We start from the raw sequence: 19,266 nt of genomic DNA, 5'->3' as shown, positions 1-19,266 counted from the left end.
CACAGTTATTTATTGGCGTGATTGTACATTGCACAAAATATTATTGGCGTTTTCAGCATAGACCAAAGTGAATGATTTTATACTTTAGTAAATTGATTCATTTGAGTTTGTTTATCTATGTATTATATTATAACGGCAACCAGAAAGTACTTCATATAACGACCGGGGATCAAAATGAAATATGAGGAGCATAACATGATCGTTGATTGTAGGATGCAGTCGAAGTGCTAGAGATAGTAAAAACAACTCAGTGTCAGTATGGTCTCGTACATGATCCAATCTAGAACTGTACAGATTGAAGCCGAAATCAGTGTAACTTACGATGTCTATGGTTAGTTGGTAATGTAATCTTGTGTATATCTTTATGGTAACCTATAGTTTGATGTGACGTGAACCAGTCTCTTTCATCTAGAGGGTAGTTTAGAGAGTGGTTGACGTCATAGTTAGACCAATTATACATACGGTTGTCATCAATGTATCCGGCTCCGTAGACGGTCTTGGTGGCGTAGAGCGGGTCGGCGCTTCCCCCGGGCTCATGGCTCCACCGGTGGTAGTGGTGTCCGTGAGGGTTGTAATGGGGACTCGAGTAGCGATGGACGTGGCTTACTATTTTGTCCGGCGCGATCAGATTCCCGTCTTGGGTTATGGACATGCCGCCGATCCACGAGGCCCCGGTGGAGTTCCGGATCGCGATCCGTCCGTCCGACATCAGCTTTACTGGAATGGCATCCATCGAATCGCTTAGCTGTTGCAAGATGCGCGATCGGCGAGCTCAGAGAGCCGCCGGTCGGTGGGCACCACAACGACAAACTATCACCCTACTCACGGTAAAGATGATAGGTAATAAAAACGACAATTCAAACAATTATTCTTAATCAAACCACGACATTGAAACGAGCAAAACCAAAGTAAATCCTTTGCTAAATTTTGTAAATGATAATCCCGATCGGCTCAATTAATCAGCTGAAGCTAGTTGTCGGATGGCAGTTTCATTTGAACTATTCATCATCAAAGCCAAGCCTATGCCGCGCAGTAACCATAGAGATCGTAGAACAATAGTAGATGCAGAAAGAAATCATGCACCATGCACATAACACGACACTGCCACTTTAGATTTTTAAAGCTATTTTTTTCATAATATTAAATTACGTGAGAGTTAGTAATTAAAAAATCTAATGTGACAAATAAGGGAAAAGGACAAGCAAGTTGTAAGTCTAGAGCATGCGAGATGTAAAGTAGGAGCGTAAGTGGAAGTGCCTCAGTTAATAAAACTTGACATTGTAAGTACTCAAACGAAACAACTCTTCTTCACGGGTAAGATTATTTAATGTGCTGATGTAAATAATTATACATTCGAAAGAAAATATAAATTAAAGTACACTTTTTAATTTCAAAACATAGGATTATGTACACAGGTATGCTATAAGTAACTCATTAATTCTGACGTTAATTTACTATTACAAGGATTTGAATATGGCACCGTTCACCACGAAATCGATACGTCAGTGGACAACTAAAAAGCCACGCTCCTACTTTGCGGTGCGAAGCGTGCGAGCGAGAGGCGTCGACAGACCGCGACGGACATAGAGAGACACACAGAGAGAGAGAGAAGAGAAGAGAGGGTGGTGCGGGCGGCTCACCGTGGCGAGGCCGCGGGGGCCGGGGGGAGAGCAGGTGGGCGCGGAGGAGGTTGGCGGCCGCCGCGCGCGTCATCAGCCGCGTGCCGTTCTCGGTCAGCAGCAGGATGGTACCGTCAGGCGCGGCGTAGCGGGTCAGCGCCGGCGCCCGCGCCGTGGGCCGCCTCGGCGCCTCGAACAGGGCCCTCACCGCCGGCGGACACGCGCCCCACGCCGCCGCTGCCCGCCCGCACATACCAACAGTTAACAGCCGCTGCCCACCACCCGAGCTCACCCGAACTATCCTCAACTGTGACGCCACAGTTGAGGGTAGCTCAGATAGACACGACAACCATAGGACCTAGAGTCGTCGTCGTACACTATGTTCTATTAGCAGTCCAGAAACCATCATCGAAGGCCGAAGGTGAGTTGGAAGCTGAGAGTCAGGTAACTGCGGGCATCTGTACGGTGTGTGAGGTCAGGAGTACCACTAAAAACAAGCTTGGTGTCCAGTGAAACATAAAGGTATAACAGCCTGTGTAAAGAGTGATCTAAGTCAATCCTAATGCCTATGCGTTCTAATCAGTGTGAATCAAAGAAAATAGGCACGTATAAGAAAGGAACATAAAATAAAATAAATGTAACAAAAACTATTAACACGTTGACGGCTATTGAATAGTGAGTCTAGTACTCCTTAAAGCGTTTGATTGTGTAGTGTTACTGATATTTGAAGAAGTTGCGTTTATTTTATTGGTTACACATTTAAGACACTAATTATTTTATATTGTAAGATTGTAAGTTACCTATAGTGAATATCTTATCTAAGGGTATAGACAGTAATATCTTTATATAACTAATGGGTGTTCCCCAAGGTCACTTCTTATGACCCAAATTATTCCCAACATGAAAACTGTTGTGTTAGTAACATATTGGCGTGTACCTAAAAACATTATAGTAAACACTTAAAGCTATAGCTACATTTCAATATTAGCTCGTCGAAGGTTCCGAGTGAGAAATGGCCCGCGATCTAGAAAAGTCTGGGAAAGTAAACAAGAACTTCTCAAGAATAAATGTTTGTTCTCCACCTGTAAAGCTGTATTTTTCAAGAGGGATATTTTTCGCCCAGAGATTGGGAAGTTGAGGCGAGTAATTTGAACAGCTGTGCTAGTTCCCAGGCTGGTGAAAGCGAACCGTTTTGCCTGAATGAGAATTTGGAGAAAGACTCTATTGTATTCATCGATGTTTTCCACACCTTTGTGCAGCCGATGATCGATTTAAAGTGATGTAGCACCTCGGTGCCGCTTTTTATGCAGATCTCCAGTTATTATATAAAAATATAGCTTTAGTAGGTAGGTTATAAGAACTTTTACTTCACACAAATCACATAGAGAGGGAGGTAATAAAATATCCGCGGAATATTTTCTTGAACTAAAACAACATTACCGGTATCTGCCCAGCGTCAGCATTTTCCAGATCAAAGACAAAAGAAATGCGTGAACAGGCGCGGTTGCCACAAAATATACGAAATGCTTTCAAAAGAAAAAGTGAAAAAAAAACTTCAAAAGCTCCGGTAAACCTGGCTATCCTCGAAGTAGGGCTCTCAATATAAAGGGGTCGGTAGGTCAATGGATTTCCGTGCTATTGTTCGACATTGTATTGCTGCTTGACTTTCAATTAATAATTGATAGGTTTTGTAGGTTACCCTCTAAATTCTTCTGATTGGGAATGGGTATTATAAGTGATTTTTCGATGTAAACGGACGTAGATGTCTCAAAACGATATACGGTATAATAAGCTCCTCAGCTCGTCATTCTGTATTGTAAATACGACTGTTGGACAGTAAAAAAATATACATATAAATTTATGAGAATTTTCAAAAGTCATAGAGCAAAAGTTATTTAGAATGGTTTTCTAATGGTATACCATACCATTCTTTTGAAACCTTGTATAGTCCGGATTGTAGGGTGAGAGTGACTGTAGTTTATCTGTGGGACTTGGGAACTCCACTGACTTTGATCACATATACAGGGTGTTCGGCACATGAAACGACACAATTTTTTTGGAGATAGAGGTCATTTATTATTCTATTATTTTTTAAAATTAACTGCAATGAAAATTATAACTTTGAAATGTGGAAGAGTGTCGTACAACAGGGCAGTGACTAGTGTAGAGACTACTAATTCAGACACGAAGCCAAATGCAAATCTAAGTTTAACTAAAACACAGCCATCTTTAAATATTAATAAGAACCCACAAACCAAAGGATGTTCCACCGTGTAAGCACTAGTGACTGACAATTTACATTTTGCCTCCCCCTCGCACTTACCACTGATTGAATCTTCTATCCCCTTCATTAGCATGCTTTTAGCATTTTCATGAAGGAAAAATGTATTTGAGAGAGCTTTAATTGAGTCGGAATTGTTTTTGAATATTTACGGAAAAAATAATGCAGTGATTTTATTTAGTAGGTTGAGCTTTTGACCGCCGCTTCGCTAGCGTTCATTTCCATACTTTGTCACCCCATATCCATAAAGGGGTAAATTTTTTGAAAAGATTTGTTTTTTTCATAAACACTTGTTAGCCAGCCTCAGTTATTAGAGAAAATATACTCCGAAATATTTAAAGTAAGTAAGCAGAAAAATAGTATATATATGTATATGTATTTTTATATTATACCTATATATTTTTGTCGGAATGGCGTACAATCGGAACACCTCCCGAGATGTCTGCAGTGCCAATACTGCTGGTACAACATTTACATACAACAAATTCTATCCGAAAATTATTTGTCATTCGCCCAGTGAAGAGGAAATTTCGCTTCGAATGTGCCACGAACGGAAAAGAGCAGCGAGACAGTTCTTTTATTTTATTTAGATACTCAAAAACCGGTTTTCATTTCATAAAAAAACGGTTTTTGTTGTTTTTAATTAATAAAGAAGGTGTCCCATTAGTCATCGTCATGCCGGTACGAGGTTATACATAAGATCATTAACTAATATCACTAAGCAAATTTTGTACTTGACAAATTCGCGAATATAAATAAATCGATAGGCATAATACGAGTTGTATAAAGGTGCGTAACAAATTTATATCCTGGACATGTCGCATTATGTTGCCGCGATTTTATGGACGCACCATAAAAATGACCACCTGTGACATTAAATCCGCTTACTACATTTTCCCAAACACCCTGTAGAAGCTGTCTCACCGCCGAGTCCGTGGCTCCCCGCCGCGCCCTCTGCAATTACTTGAAGACTCAAATATTTGGCCAGCTCACTCAGAAAACAAACGACGAGCGATCGAAACAAGGAAAACCCTCCCCACTGATAAATAACTTGATAGGTTTCTGCTTTTCCGAGATATAGATTGAGTGGTTTTTTTTATTGGCTGTGTTTCAGGTTTGTGAAATGCCTAGTCGGAAGGATCTCGGTAGTTGACAGTTATTTGTAGATGTCTTTTAATTATAACTTAGCATAAGTAAATGATACCTAATTTACAATGTTGGTAACACCTACGTAAATTAAGGTGAGATTGTTACTTTTAAATATTTTATTTTAATTAAAATGTCACCGTTTACCTACAGTCAAAACAAAAATATTGGTTTTGATGAAATTCTTTTGTACCTTATGTATCACTGCAATGATTAATAAATAAAGAATAATAATAATAAGATTTTATTAACGTTTTTGACTTTTCTACCAACGAAACAAAATAACGAGCTTTGGTCTAAAATTGTTTCAGTTATATTATTTAGAGTCTAAATAATATAACTGAAACAATGAAGTAAAATTACACTGGATGTTGTAATCCGTAACGACAACAAAATAACCTGATTTGCCTGCAAATGCACTAAAGACATACACCTATACCTATATTATAATGGAAGGAACGGAACGTGCCGCCAAAGTGTAAACATTAGTACAAATCTCTATCCGTGTTTTTATTATTTTCAATCGCAAATCCACAGTGTAAAGTAGTTACAACCTATTAAAAAGGAAGTGTATTCATAAAGCTCCACTTCTCTGTAAAGATAAGTACATAAATAACTAGTAAACAGTGAAAAATCAACAAGTTTTAAGTCAGTGTTGAATGCAGTGAGCGAAAGAGACCTATGTAACGGCTGTGATAAGAGCGAGAGGGCAATATCAAACGTCAAAGTCAGATGCCAACTTGACAGCGACTGTCACCTCATCAGCCAATAACAACGCGCTTAGAACTGACACTTATCTTGCGTTCCTTTAAACGCAATATTTTTGCAACGCCATCTATCGTCGAAAAGGGGAAGCTTGTTACTTTAGTTCAGCTACTCACCACCATAAGTAAATAGCGCTGCATTTAGTTCTACTTTTCACCACCAAAAGTAAACAGCGCTACTTGTGACTCAATATAAGATGTCTACTAACACAACTTGTAAGGCATGTAGCAAAAAAATAATGTCCCTCGACTATTTAGAGTGTGCGAGATGTAATGGAATGTATGATATAGACTGCTTAGCGATACCACATAGCGACTTTAACACCTTTTCGCAAGAGTACTTAAAAACATGGATCTGTCCCGAATGTGTATGTACAAAACGCAAAGGTGGTAATACCAACACGCCAGTGCGAAGCATGCTTAACTCGACGTATTCGGCTAATTTGAGTACAAATGACAGCATTACTCTGGAAAATGATAACTTCAATAACTATATAAATATGAATCGCGGAAGCGGGACACTCCAGGAAAGCAGCTTACCGACCCACACGACCAGGGATGTAAGTTCACTGAAGGACATGTTCAGGATTATGAAGGAAATGAGTGAAGAAATACAACAGCTACGTCAGCAAAGTACTCAATTCGAACCAATTATGAACATGATTCCAACTATGAATCTGACAATTACTACTATGTCAGATACTATAAATAAATTAAATACTACACTTGAAAGTAAAGAAACAGTCATAACCGAATTGCGTACCAGTGTTAAAAAATTAGAAGACACGGTTACGAAACTTTCGCCGGGAAAACTAGCCATTAAGAACGCAGATCCACCTAGCCGAAAAACAACTCAGATACCTATCCCAGAAACATCACCTGAACTGCCAGCAATGGATAATGCGACACAACAATCTAGCGTCCATCAATCTTTTTCTCAAATCTTGGCCAAATCTACGAGCCACAGCAAAGTGCCCAAACCGTCTGTACTTTCCATTGAAAAACATGAAGAACCACAGGAGGGTACAAATGACTCGGGATGGACCATAGTAGAGAAAAAGAAACAGAAATCTAAATTGCGCAATGATCGTACCGTGGTAGTAGGCACTGGAAGCAATGACAGTCAAATAAAAGCGGTAGAACGGACAATTCATATCCAGGCGTGGCGCTTTGCACCTGACACTACTGAGGAAGCACTGAAAGATTACTTGAGGAAAATTCACCCATCAGATCAATACTACGTATCAAAACGTGAAATCAAAACGGACCGACATGCGTCGTTTATCATTGGTATACCAGAGTCAATATATCCTAGGTTCAACTCTCCCTCAGCGTGGCCCACCGGAGTAATGTTTGCAGAGTGGTTTCTCCGACGCCCCCGCGCCGATCTCCAGCCGCGGGGGAGGGACACTAAGAGAGTATCAGGTGAGAAACAGACATAATAACTATGACCAAAATGAGATCACGATATACTACCAAAACGTGCGCGGTCTCAGAACGAAATTGGACGTCTTTCAGCAAGGCATTGCAGCTTCGGAAAGTGATCTCTTTGCCATAACGGAAACAGGGTGTAACGAGACTATAAACGATGCTGAAATGTTTACCAAGGGTTTTTCAGTGTACAGATGTGATAGGACAGACGGGCGCAAGCAGGGGGGGGGTAATGGTTGCAGCATGTCCTATTTATGAACTTAAACAAGTGCCAATAAGTGTAGACATAAATAATTCATTATTCGAAATTGTATGTGCCTCTGTATACCTGAAACATAGGCATTTGTTTGTTTGTTGTGTATTATATATCCCGCCAGGTGCGCCAGATATTGAATATTTAAAATTATTTAGAATTATTGAAGAACTATGTATAAAGTATAAAAAGATTTTAGTTATTGGCGATTTCAACTTGCACTCAGCTTCAGTAGATGTTCAGAATTATTTTGAATTTTTCGTAGCATATGGAGAGTTCAGCCAAATAAACAATGTACCAAACTGTAATAATAGACAACTAGATCTCGTATTGACAAATTTTTCGCTTTGCGATGGGAAACCATCAAATACCGTGGTGTCGGCCTCTAATATGCCATTGGTGCCAATTGACAAATATCACCCCCCCTTAATAGTAACTATTCCAAAGGGTAGGCACAGTCTAAGAAATTTAGCGGCGGTTTCTCATACAGCTTCAATGGCCAAGCGGTCGGCCGATCATAAATTACAAGCACTTGAAATACCACGATGGAACTTCCGGAAATGTAATTTCCAACAACTTTACGCCGATTTAGCGGAATTTGATTGGAGTACTCTATACACCATAACCCGGGTGGAGGAAGCCCTGGAGTATTTTTACAGTGAGGTAAATAACATAATAGACCGTAATACTCCCAGGAAAAGCAAAGATGCAAAGGGAAATCAGATGTATCCAGAGTGGTTTAATGCAGATATTATACATGACTTAAAAGAGAAAGCTAAGCTACATAAGAAGTACAAGAAAAGCAAATCAGAAGATGATTATACAATTTTTTCCAATTACCGTAGATCGCTGAAATGTAAAATATCTGCTGCTTATGATCAATATCATAGACGCATTGAAACTAACCTTAGTAGAGACCCAAAAACCTTCTGGAAAGTGATGAAATCTAAAAAGACCCATATTAACAAAATGCGGCTACAAAAGGAAGGTGTAGAGGTACCAGAAGACGAGGTCGCGCAAGCATTTGCCGACTACTTTCAGTCAGTGTACGACCCAGCGAGGCCTGATCTAAACGTAGAGCGCGCTAGTTCCTCTTACAGCGCAGCGGACGGCGGCGGCGGCGCCCGCGTACACATACCAAATCTTGATAAACACCAGATATTACAGGCGCTTAATCGTCTACCCGCCAAACACTCGATGGGTCCGGACGGTATCCCACCATTTCTCGTAAAGGATTGTAGTAAGGCATTTGTCTCTCCCTTACACTACTTATTTAACAGGTGCTTGGAGACAGGGCACTACCCTGACAGTTGGAAAATATCCAAAGTGTCTCCAATTCCAAAAGGCAAAATAAGCGATGAAGTGCATAAATATAGACCAGTAGCAGTACTCTCTACATTCCCTAAAGTCTTTGAATCCGCTCTACAAGCGTGTATTTTGAAAAAGGTAACACCCCAACTAGTAGATGCGCAGCACGGATTCAGGCCGGGACGCAGTACCAATTCTAATCTACTGGATTTTATGTCAGTGGTGGCCCCAGCGGTGGACTCTGGAGTGCAGGTCGACGTCGCTTACTTCGATTACCGGAAAGCGTTTGATTTAGTCGATAATGACGTCCTACTGTCGAAATTGGCAGCAGTCGGCTGTACTCCGCTTGTACTGAGATTCTTCTCTAGCTATCTGAAGGACCGACGTCAAGTAGTCGATGTAAACGGACGTCTATCAGCACCGTACTATACGCACTCGGGAGTGAGCCAGGGTAGCAACCTAGGGCCCCTAGAATTCCTAATACTGATCAATGATCTTCCGAAATCAGTAGTTAACGCCGAATGCTTACTGTTCGCAGACGATCTGAAATTGTTACGGATCATAACCAATGTCGAAGATTGCAAACTCCTTCAAACTGAAATAAACAACGTTATTGATTGGAGTGGATTAAATAAGTTGCAGTTTAACGTCGACAAATGTGAGGTTATGAGCTATGGCCGAGGCAAAAATCTACTACTCCACGAGTACAGAGCGGGGGTTGTGCCACTGGCGCGAGTTTCTGCCGTGAGAGACCTCGGGGTGCAGTTCAGAAGTGACTTGAACTTCCGAGAGCATATTACTAGTATCTGCAAGCAAGCATTCCAAAGACTGGGTTTCATCCTTAGACGATGTCAGAGCTTCTCTAATACGGTGGCCGTCAGAACATTATACAATGCCCTGGTAAGAAGCAAACTGGAATGCAATGCAATTGTTTGGAGTCCTCACCAGGACAAGTATATTACGATGTTGGAACGCATGCAGAACAAGTTCACAAGGTTCTTGTATCTAAAAATGTACGGTGTTTACCCCTTCTACCCACTCATGTATCCAACGTTGTTTGTGATGGGAATGGTGGGGTACAACAAACTCGAAGTCAGAAGAAACTTAGCCCTGGTGATGTTCCTTACCAAAGTAGTGCGGGGACTGGAATGCAACCCTAATGTGCTAAAATTGTTAAAATTTGTCGTACCAAGCAGTTCACTCCGCCGCCGCAAGAACAGAATGTTCGAGGTGCCGCTGGGAAAGACGGCTCTGGTCAATGAAGCACCCCTCACTAGAGGCATTCGCCTATTAAACATACTGGCAGATGAGATCGACATCCTGGTATGCAAGATGAGCGAGCTAGAGAAAGCAGTCATTTATCTCATGTGCTACGGAAATACAAAATAATATTGTTATTTATTTGTTTTTTAAATATTTTTTTGTGTAAATATTATAAATGTATATAAAATCTATAAGATAGAAAATTATTTAATAGTAAAATCAAGTAGGTATAAAATTATTTGATTGTAAAATTTGTTATTGTTGTAAATTTGTAATTATTGTTATTTTATGTGCATAAAGTTTCTATATTTAAAAAATGTCGCATTGGTATCTACTGTAATGGCATTTATTTTGTAAATGTAAATGTAAATAAATAAAAAATAAATAATACCTAATACCTACTATCTATTCAACAAATACACATAAATAATGGTTGAGTACACATTTTATCTAACTCAGTACTCATTGCCCTTTAACTAACCAGGCTAAAGTTTAAAAGTAAGCAACTCTACTATTGTGGGTTGTTTCGCGGGCAAAGAGTAAAATAAGTTGGATACGAAGGTAGATGTGACACCTATTCAAATGTTTATTGCGTCCGTTCAAATGTCTTTTATTTCTTGCAAAATGAGAATTTAGATATTTAATTATTTGTTGGTAGATTACAAATCAAATCAAATGATTTTAATAACAACATTATTTACAACAACCGCACGACCTATCTTGTGAGTACAAAATGTACAGCGAAAAGCGGGTGACTCACCTTTGACTACCCCTTTGGGGATTACAGTCGTGAGCATATGGTATGGTTATTTACAACAATAAAAAATCATAGATTTCTTTAATAAGTGTATTAAAATTAATTTTTTCAAAAAAAAAAAATTACCTTTAGTCTATGTTTTAGAATAAGGAGGTATGTGAATGATAGGTATAAGTAAAATGTACGTATATGTAGGTATCTATGAGCAAATAATGTAATGATGGATGAGGCTATATTCGGAAAGCCATGTCACATATTCTCAAATCATTATACCTATAACTTTTGGGTTTTTGCCATACCTAGGTCTCAAAGAAGAAAATAATACACACATATACGCCAAATATTGTCGGTCCATGTGCCTAAAGCTGCGTACACACCGGGCCAACGAACGCCCAACGAACGCCAACGGTTATCCCAACGATGGATATTAACATACATAATACAGGGCAGATTGCAGAAACGAAGGCCAACGAAAAACGTTCGTTGGCGTTCGTTGGCCCGGTGTGTACGCGGCTTTACATCCTGCATTGTGTATCAGTGTGAAGAGTCACATCTGCGGCCCGCATACTCTGTGTTGCGTCCACGCCAGAACAGAATTGTAAGTTTTCATTATTCCACAAAGTTAACATAAACAACGGAACTGTATGTTTCCGCTACAGTAATTACTTTGCTGTTAAAATAATAACATTTTGAGAATTATTCTCTCCGAGTGCTCTATTTGATGTGGAACGTGTTTTTAACCCGACTGAAAATATGCTCTATAAAATGAAGACAAACTACAGAGAGTAACTACCTGCAGTTGTGATAAAATTTACGGTAAGTCGCGTCGTAGCGTAGAACGCCCCGTGCTTCAGAGGCAGCTAGCTTATAGAGGAAGGATGAGGATAGCCGAGGACCTATGGTTATGACGAAATATACGTCTTATCAAACAATCCATAAAGTTATTTAATCTCATCACCTATCGTCACATAAGTATATGATTATCAAAAAAAAACTCAATACAGTTTGGGGCATAGAAACCTGGGTCTTAGGTATCACTATCACACTGAAAGGCATAATGATTCTTTGCTCCAGACTGGTCTCAACATAAGTTGGAAATAAATAAATAAATATGTGGGGACATCTCACACACGGCCATCCGACCCCAAGCTAGGCAGAACCTGTGTTATGGGTGTCGGACAGCTGATATATCTACACAAATACATAGATAGATAGATACTAAATATAAATATCAACAGCCAAGACCCGAGTACAAATGTGTTTCTTTAAACAAATATCTGCCCCAGCCGGGAATCGAACCCGGGACCTTCGGCTCAGTAGTCAGGGTCACTAACCACTACGCCATTCGGTCGTCGGAAATAAGGTTACATTGGCCAAAATTCCTCACGGTCACAGATAAAACGCCACCCTGTACACCCCCAGTTGAGATTAATTCCTTTTCCTATTCAACTGTTTACTGTAAACCTCTTGAGCTATGCTTCAGATTTCCCCCATCTTTCCGTTGTGTAAAAAATAAGGATTTTCAAAATAGCTTTCCGTTTGCCCTTCGCTCAACAAAGCCGTTTAGCTAAGCTTTTAAACATGGCTGAAAGGGCCTTGGTGATTTGATTAAACAGTTTAGTTTGAAGGGAAATCAAATGAAATACACAGTAGAAATAAAAAATTGGTAGGTAGAAGAAATGTAAAAAGTTTTGGCAATGTGTAATAGGTAAGCTATCGGTATAATACTTATCGGAAAAGCTATAGATCGCATCCAGTGGCGTGCTTTGGAAGAGGCCTTCGTCGAGCAGTGGCCTGCTACAGGCTGCTGCTGATGATGATGATGATGATAGTACTTATCGGACCATACAGAGATAAGTAAATAAATGTACGGAGAAACGGCGTGGGCACTGCTGATGAAGTGGACGCACTTGTGTGAATTTCTATACAAATAATACTGAATGTGATGCGTCCGTTGCGTACAAACACTTTTTATGGTTGCGTACGATTCCAAAAGGTGGACGCTTACCTTATAAAGTTAAACTTCATCAATTAACACTTCTAATAAAAGCCTATACATCCCGCTTGATTAATTTCACCTAATCCCCAAACAGTTCTTATTGGCAAGGCGGGGCTAATCCCGCGATCGCGCCTTAATCCCGTAATCCCGGGATGGCGGGATGATCTTGCGTCTGCCACGCGTCAACTTTCAATCTTCCTTAAATCGGAACATTCGTAAATCGAACCGAAGTTTCTGTTTGTTTATGGATTTGAATTATTACGCGTGGATTCGAATTCCTAAAGAAATGGCACTTTGTTTTTATGCTAAGGTTACATTCGTGATAAATGTCTGTAGGTAAGTGTAAATATAACCTTATTAAATTTGAAACACAGACCAATGAAGTACCTTAGTACTGAAAGTGGAATGCATGATCTAATTTTAAAGCAGTTATTTTTTAGCAGTGATTCAGACAATTTTGAAATTCAGACAGGGTTCGAGCCTGGGACCTTAGGGTCAGTAGCCAGCATTCCTAATGTTCCTATTCTATACCATTCTCCATAAAGCTACAATCGTTCTTATAGTATTTAACAGACTACTGTATATATTATCTGTATTTATTAACAAGACTCAAAGAAAACAATAAAGATATGAAGGGCCCTTGAAAGTTCCATTTAATAAAATACTTTCCCAAGAAAGATTGCTTTCTTACTAATAGTTTGTTATGATGAGACTACAGTCTGGAGTCCTTGGAGTTCTCCAGTTATTTCATTTCTATTGTTATTGTTACTCAAGTCTAGTGTAAATTTACCGAAGAAGTCTTTAACTATACCATAAAAACTCTTGCCTTAAAGTAATCCCTTTCAGGATAGGCAATTGTATACGAATATAGAGAACCGAATTACATCAAATGATCGTCATTAACTACTTAACATTATTAAGCACCTAAATATTGAGTACCGGAAAGCCATAATTTTTAATATAGATCGGTCCATTTAAAATTAGTCACCTAACCAAAGCCAGCGCATTTCTCACTCGAAACCTAAGGCGGTGTCCACACGGCCATGTTCTAAAGGTGCGTACTCACCGACGCACGGGTTGTGGTTGACGACGGCAAAGATCCGATCGCAGCGCTTCTTCATGTGCGTGTTGGGGCAGATGCAGCCGAAGAGAGGCGACAGACGCAGCCCGGCCCACGCCTCGCGACACGCCTCCCTGACAACCGGTTTTGTTTGGTGTTAGTGTGCATTGCACTTTAGATGTGAGATTAGATAGGATAAGCCCCATTCATTATACTCGGTTAGATTATAACCAGTGATTTTTTGTTGACTTTTGACACATCTGTCAAGAATTTAATAAGAAGATGACGTATATTTGATGAACTAATCCCTTGTTATGATCTAACCGAGTATGATGACACTGGGGCTTAATACATAATTATATCATTAGTTTCATTACTTTCTTTTTCGATTTATTTATTTATTTTTATTTATTTATTCTTCATTGCACAATATACATCGATTGAATGTAGGTACCTAAGCATTGAAATAAGTCCTGTATGTCATATTTAAGTTATTTTTAACTTGACGGTCTCGTCGATGAAACCGGTATAAGTATAACCGGGATACCATTTCATACTTAAGTTCGGCTCAGATTGACCTTCACAGATGAGAAACAGAGGGTTAATCAAGTCAATCTGCGGTGATCAAATGTTTAATTAAGTTAAGTTACGGTCCAATTATTTGAATCAATTGCTTTTGAAATGAAATGATCTTTGGTTAACTACATTGTTTGAATTTTGGTTCTAAAAAGCAAGTAGGTATGTAAGTATTAGATAAATAGATGATGGCGTTAACATTAAATATAGCATTTGCATAAACTAGTCCCTAGTATCCTAGAATTCGAATAAGAATAAAAAAGGCAATTAGAATTCGCGAGTTTTCGAAACTAACACTTCTTTCAGATTTTAAACTTTTCAGCAAACTTAAAGGAGGATGTTCTTATAAGTCTCTGAAGAAAGTTGTTAAGGAGGTTCGTTTCGCTATCTGCTTTGCATACTCGGAGCATCTTCATTAAGCCATTTAAATTCCAATATCAAAACTTGTATAAAAAGAGATCAAGTAGTTTTATGTGTGTGTCATAGGTAGCTGAAAGATAAACCAGTTGAAGAATATTTTTATACACTAAGCTCCATTATATAAAGTGCTCTTCTATCGTCTATCATTCGTCAGTAGATAATTTAAATTTGAAAGGGGGTGGATGGCTGTCTCTTTTGCTGACTGTAGCTATATTTATCATGGTTGTGTTATGTAGCAGTATAATATCACTGTAATACAACTGCTGCCTCTAGTGCATTGCGTAAAAAAAACTAATCTGACTAGCCAATAATGTCACGGTGACAAGCTCCTAGCCAAATGATAAACCGAAGAATAAGAAAATCGTTTGCACCGTAGCGGTTGTTAAGTGCATATGCACCGAACAGCGAACCGCAAAAGTGGCAAAACCAAAACTATAGCCGTCCTTGTCACCTGTCTTCCATGCGGCACTCTCCCTCTCGCGCCTTGCACGCGTTCTTGAAGCGTTCGAAGAGGACAGAGCATGCTTTCTCGTTGTGGCACACACTCAGAGCGTAGGTGCACGTCGGCAGGGTCTCCACAGGGTACGGGTCTTTCTCTGAAACAAATGACAGTAAATTATTTGAAAGAAGATGAGATCTGATATTCTTTATTTGTGTACAAAAATCCCGGACGCAATTACTAAAAACTTAATCCAACACAATATAAAAATGGCGGCCTCATCGCTTAAAGCGATTTCTTTCAGACAACCTTTGACAAGAAATTTCAGGATTAAGTATTATAGATATTTTGGAATTAGGAGAAAGGTTTGCTGATATACTTAAAACACAAATAATTGGATTTGGATACGCATTTACTATCATAACAAAGAAAAAAGAGTATATTGCATAAACTGATTATATAAATGCAGATTAAAATATTATGTAATTAAAACCGAACACGTTATGACCTGGATAATAGAGCTTTAACAACGTTTGTAAAACCTTCATATAACACACCGCATATTATCGTGATTTCAAAAATATTTGCAAACATTTTACTGGAATATTTTTGTCAATTTGAAAGCTTCAGAAACGGGAAACATTTGCATGTAGCCTCGACGGCTAGCTGAGATTTAAGATACATCCGAGCGCAGCCGAATTCTGAACAAGAAGTAGAAGTTCCAGCGATTCTAATACGATTGAAATGTTTGTTTACAGTTTTTAAGACAATGTAGCGTATATGACCTATGGCTAGCCTTATTTAGGATCAGCTTTGTGCGTCATGTAACACAATTATCTATAGGTAATTTACTTTTAAAATAAGTAATTTAGTCAAGTAAATTACATTACTTGCACTTACGGCGAAGGAAAATAATGTGGATTAAGGAGTGTAGCTTAATAAGGCAGTTGAGACCTTAAAGAGATATGCACACATTTTAATGTTCCATTCGATAGAGCCAGATGAAGTGTACTTGAGCCTTTACAAACAGATTAACAATATACGAATTGCCCGCATATTGGTCACCTCACATATAACCGTTACGTGCTCGCGTTTTACTGGTTGACAGAAGAAAACGATTACTTACAGTTATATCTGCGGTGACCTTTTAGTTTACTGACAAACCATAATTTACCATTGTATCAATGAATAAAGTCACAAATCTACTAACTGTACTAATTCGAAGTAAGAGCTCAGTGGTAGAAGTGGAGTGTTATTTAATTTTGCCGAGACGTTTGTTTTGCACTGAGACTCCATCTTATATTGTTAATCAAAGGTTCGCACGTTTCTAATTGCTGAAGTATAACATTAACACCCCCGCAGATAATAGAGTAGAATAGAAGGTCCAGAATAGTCCGTGTTCTCAAGTCGAGAATGTTCCGTCTTGCATGCGGGATTACGACGCGGGCCGGGCGTGCAGCGTTACGTAACTGGAGGATATGGGCACGAGCTGGGTATAGGGGTGGAATTTATCAGTGAGCCTTCGTCATACTGAGCTAATTCTGCTTCTTCCTAGCCTTATTGTCCAATAGGCCCTCCCCCTATTACATTGGGACTAACCTAACACTCTGGCGAAAAGTGGGTGCAGCAATGCACCTCTGCCTACCCCGCAAGGGAGTGTGTGTGTGTGTGTGTGTGTGTGTGTGTGTGTGTGTGTGTGTGTGTGTGTGTGTGTGTGTGTGTGTGTGTGTGTGTGTGTGTGTGTGTGTGTGTGTGTGTGTGTGTGTAAAGCAGAGCGTCCACTGCGAGCTAAACTAACTTAGTTTAGCTCGCATACTTTGTTTATTTTACCCTATCCTCTGTCATATTCTCAATCACTCAACACTATCTCATATTTTCTTTCACGCAATCAAGACACATCTTTTTTGGTCTTCCTCTCTTACGCCTTCCTTCGGGTCTTATTAACAACTAAGAAATTTTAATATGGAGCCATCTCTGAACTAGCGATGTAAACTTTGCTGTAAACTATATTAAGGTTGACTTGATTGAACTTTAGTGTGCAGCAGTAGTTTTTTTCGTGATTTCGGATATGCTCCTTATTAATGTACTCTACACGATTTGTACACAAAGATAGTGTTACTTGTATGTCAGACATACATTCAGCTGACTTCGGAAAGTTCAATAATAAAATTCCCCCCTATATTTACTGCTTATGCATGTACGACCAACTGTCACTTAGATAGACGGGGAAATGTATTTTATTTGTTGCTGTCCCACTGAGCTACACTGAAGGGCCGAGGGTCTCGGGTTTGATTGCCGGCTGTGGCGTATGTATGGATAATTGTGGAAATCGGTGATGGAAAAGATCACCGTGAGGAAACGTGCACATCTGGATTCTAGATTGTGTACCCTAAGTGCATTGTACTCATTCTAAAACGGCGACACGCATTGCGACCTATCACGTGAGTACAAATCTACTGCGAAAAGTTTTAGTAGGTACCTAGTCCGACGCTAACTTTGCAACAGAAAGATAATTTGTACATCAAGAAATAATTAACAAATTTACATTAAAACTTAATTAGGATATAAAAGGCAAAAAGATACGATGTAGAACTTACAACAAAAAAACTGTAATTTTTTACCTTTTGCAAAGTTAGCGCAGTCGTTCTATATATCCAATAAATAGCCAAAAAACCCACCCTTCTTCATGACAAACACGCAGGGATGGTCGAACAGGAAGTCTCGGAACGAGTTGCACTCGGGGTCGACGTTCGGTTCCCGACAGAGACATGTCGGCTTGAAGAACGGGAACGCTTGCAGGGTGCGCAGGGCGGCCTGGCACTTCGTCACGGTGACGGTGGAACACGCCACTGGAAGAAAGAGAGGTGATGTAAGGTCTGCGCTGTCTGTCGGTAAGAAGTAGGGAGACAAAAGGTAACGCCTATTTGGTGTAAGCGGTTAATTCATCTAAAAAAATGCCTTATCTTTTTGTTTGGCATCGCCTTGGGATACCCTGTATGTACAATTAACCAATTAATTACAAGCCACTGGAAGAAAGAGAGGTGTTGTAAGGTCTACTGTTTGTCGGTAAGAAGGGAGTCGAAAGGTAACACCTGGGCCTCTTTGGTTTAAGCGATTAATTCTTCTAAAAAAATGCCTTATCTTTTTGTTTTTTGTTTAAATGTGGCATCGCCGTGCGATATCCTATATGTACAATTTACCAATTAATTACAATTATTAATCTAACTTTATAAGTCTCCACTTAAACTTCATGTTGTACTCATAAGAAAAACTTTCCTCAAATTCGATTAAAAACCAAACCTCCAACTATATTGATGGTAAAAACGCGTACATTTTCCTATATGTCAGGGTAGGTAGGGTAACGGTTTCAGGTTTTCCGGTTTCAACAAGGATAGAAAAAATGTCACAGGAACTTGGTTCTTCTTTAATTTAGGGATTCTGTATAAATAGAGAATATTTATGATATTGTTCCTAACAGTTTGAATACCGTCTGGGGGAATATTTTGTGTACCTACCTTATTTTGTAACATTATTATGATTAATCCCATGTAAAGTGTTGTTAACTTAAATTGTTATTGGTAATTTAAAGATACCTTGGTAGGTATATTCGTTTAATAAATTGGTGAAATAAAGCTAGGCAAAGTTTTGTTTGAAGTAACATCGAGTTTGAGATTTTATTATTTGCCTGAAACTTTCAGATTTACTTTATGTACAAAATACATTGGCCTTTCATCTAAAAGGTACACTTTCTTTTAGTTTAAGTTTCATTTGTAAGTCAAAGGCTCTCAAAAAGGGTACCCTTTAAGAACTATCGATTGACATAACTTATAGAAGTTAAAGGTCATCTGTAAAAGTACGTCAATCTGTTTATTATTTATTTATATCATTAGTATCAAAATACTTAATATCCTAAAATAGTATTACATTAAAATAGAGTGTTCAACACCCAC

General features: G+C 39.1%; 1 protein-coding gene across 4 annotated transcripts in view; it reads right to left on the bottom strand.

Moving 5' to 3' along the window:
• LOC105383545 overlaps window positions 1-19,266 on the bottom strand; it is a 157,816-nt gene that overhangs the window by 13,023 nt on the left and 125,527 nt on the right. For 3 of the 4 annotated variants that reach the window (XM_048630825.1, XM_048630822.1, XM_048630823.1), the window contains 4 exons: window positions 17,995-18,165; window positions 15,329-15,473; window positions 13,888-14,015; window positions 463-717 (listed from right to left, as the gene is read on the bottom strand). In XM_048630825.1, the coding sequence (XP_048486782.1) occupies window positions 463-717; window positions 13,888-14,015; window positions 15,329-15,473; window positions 17,995-18,165 (699 nt within the window). The remainder of the gene's footprint in view (window positions 1-462; window positions 718-13,887; window positions 14,016-15,328; window positions 15,474-17,994; window positions 18,166-19,266) is intronic. The other variant, XM_048630824.1, reaches the window with a different exon arrangement.

Source organism: Plutella xylostella, chromosome 27, assembly GCF_932276165.1.
Source record: "Plutella xylostella chromosome 27, ilPluXylo3.1, whole genome shotgun sequence".
Classification (NCBI taxonomy): Eukaryota; Metazoa; Arthropoda; class Insecta; order Lepidoptera; family Plutellidae; genus Plutella; species Plutella xylostella.
The sequence above is the reverse complement of the archived record's forward strand: the minus strand, read 5'-3'. Positions and strand labels throughout refer to the sequence as shown.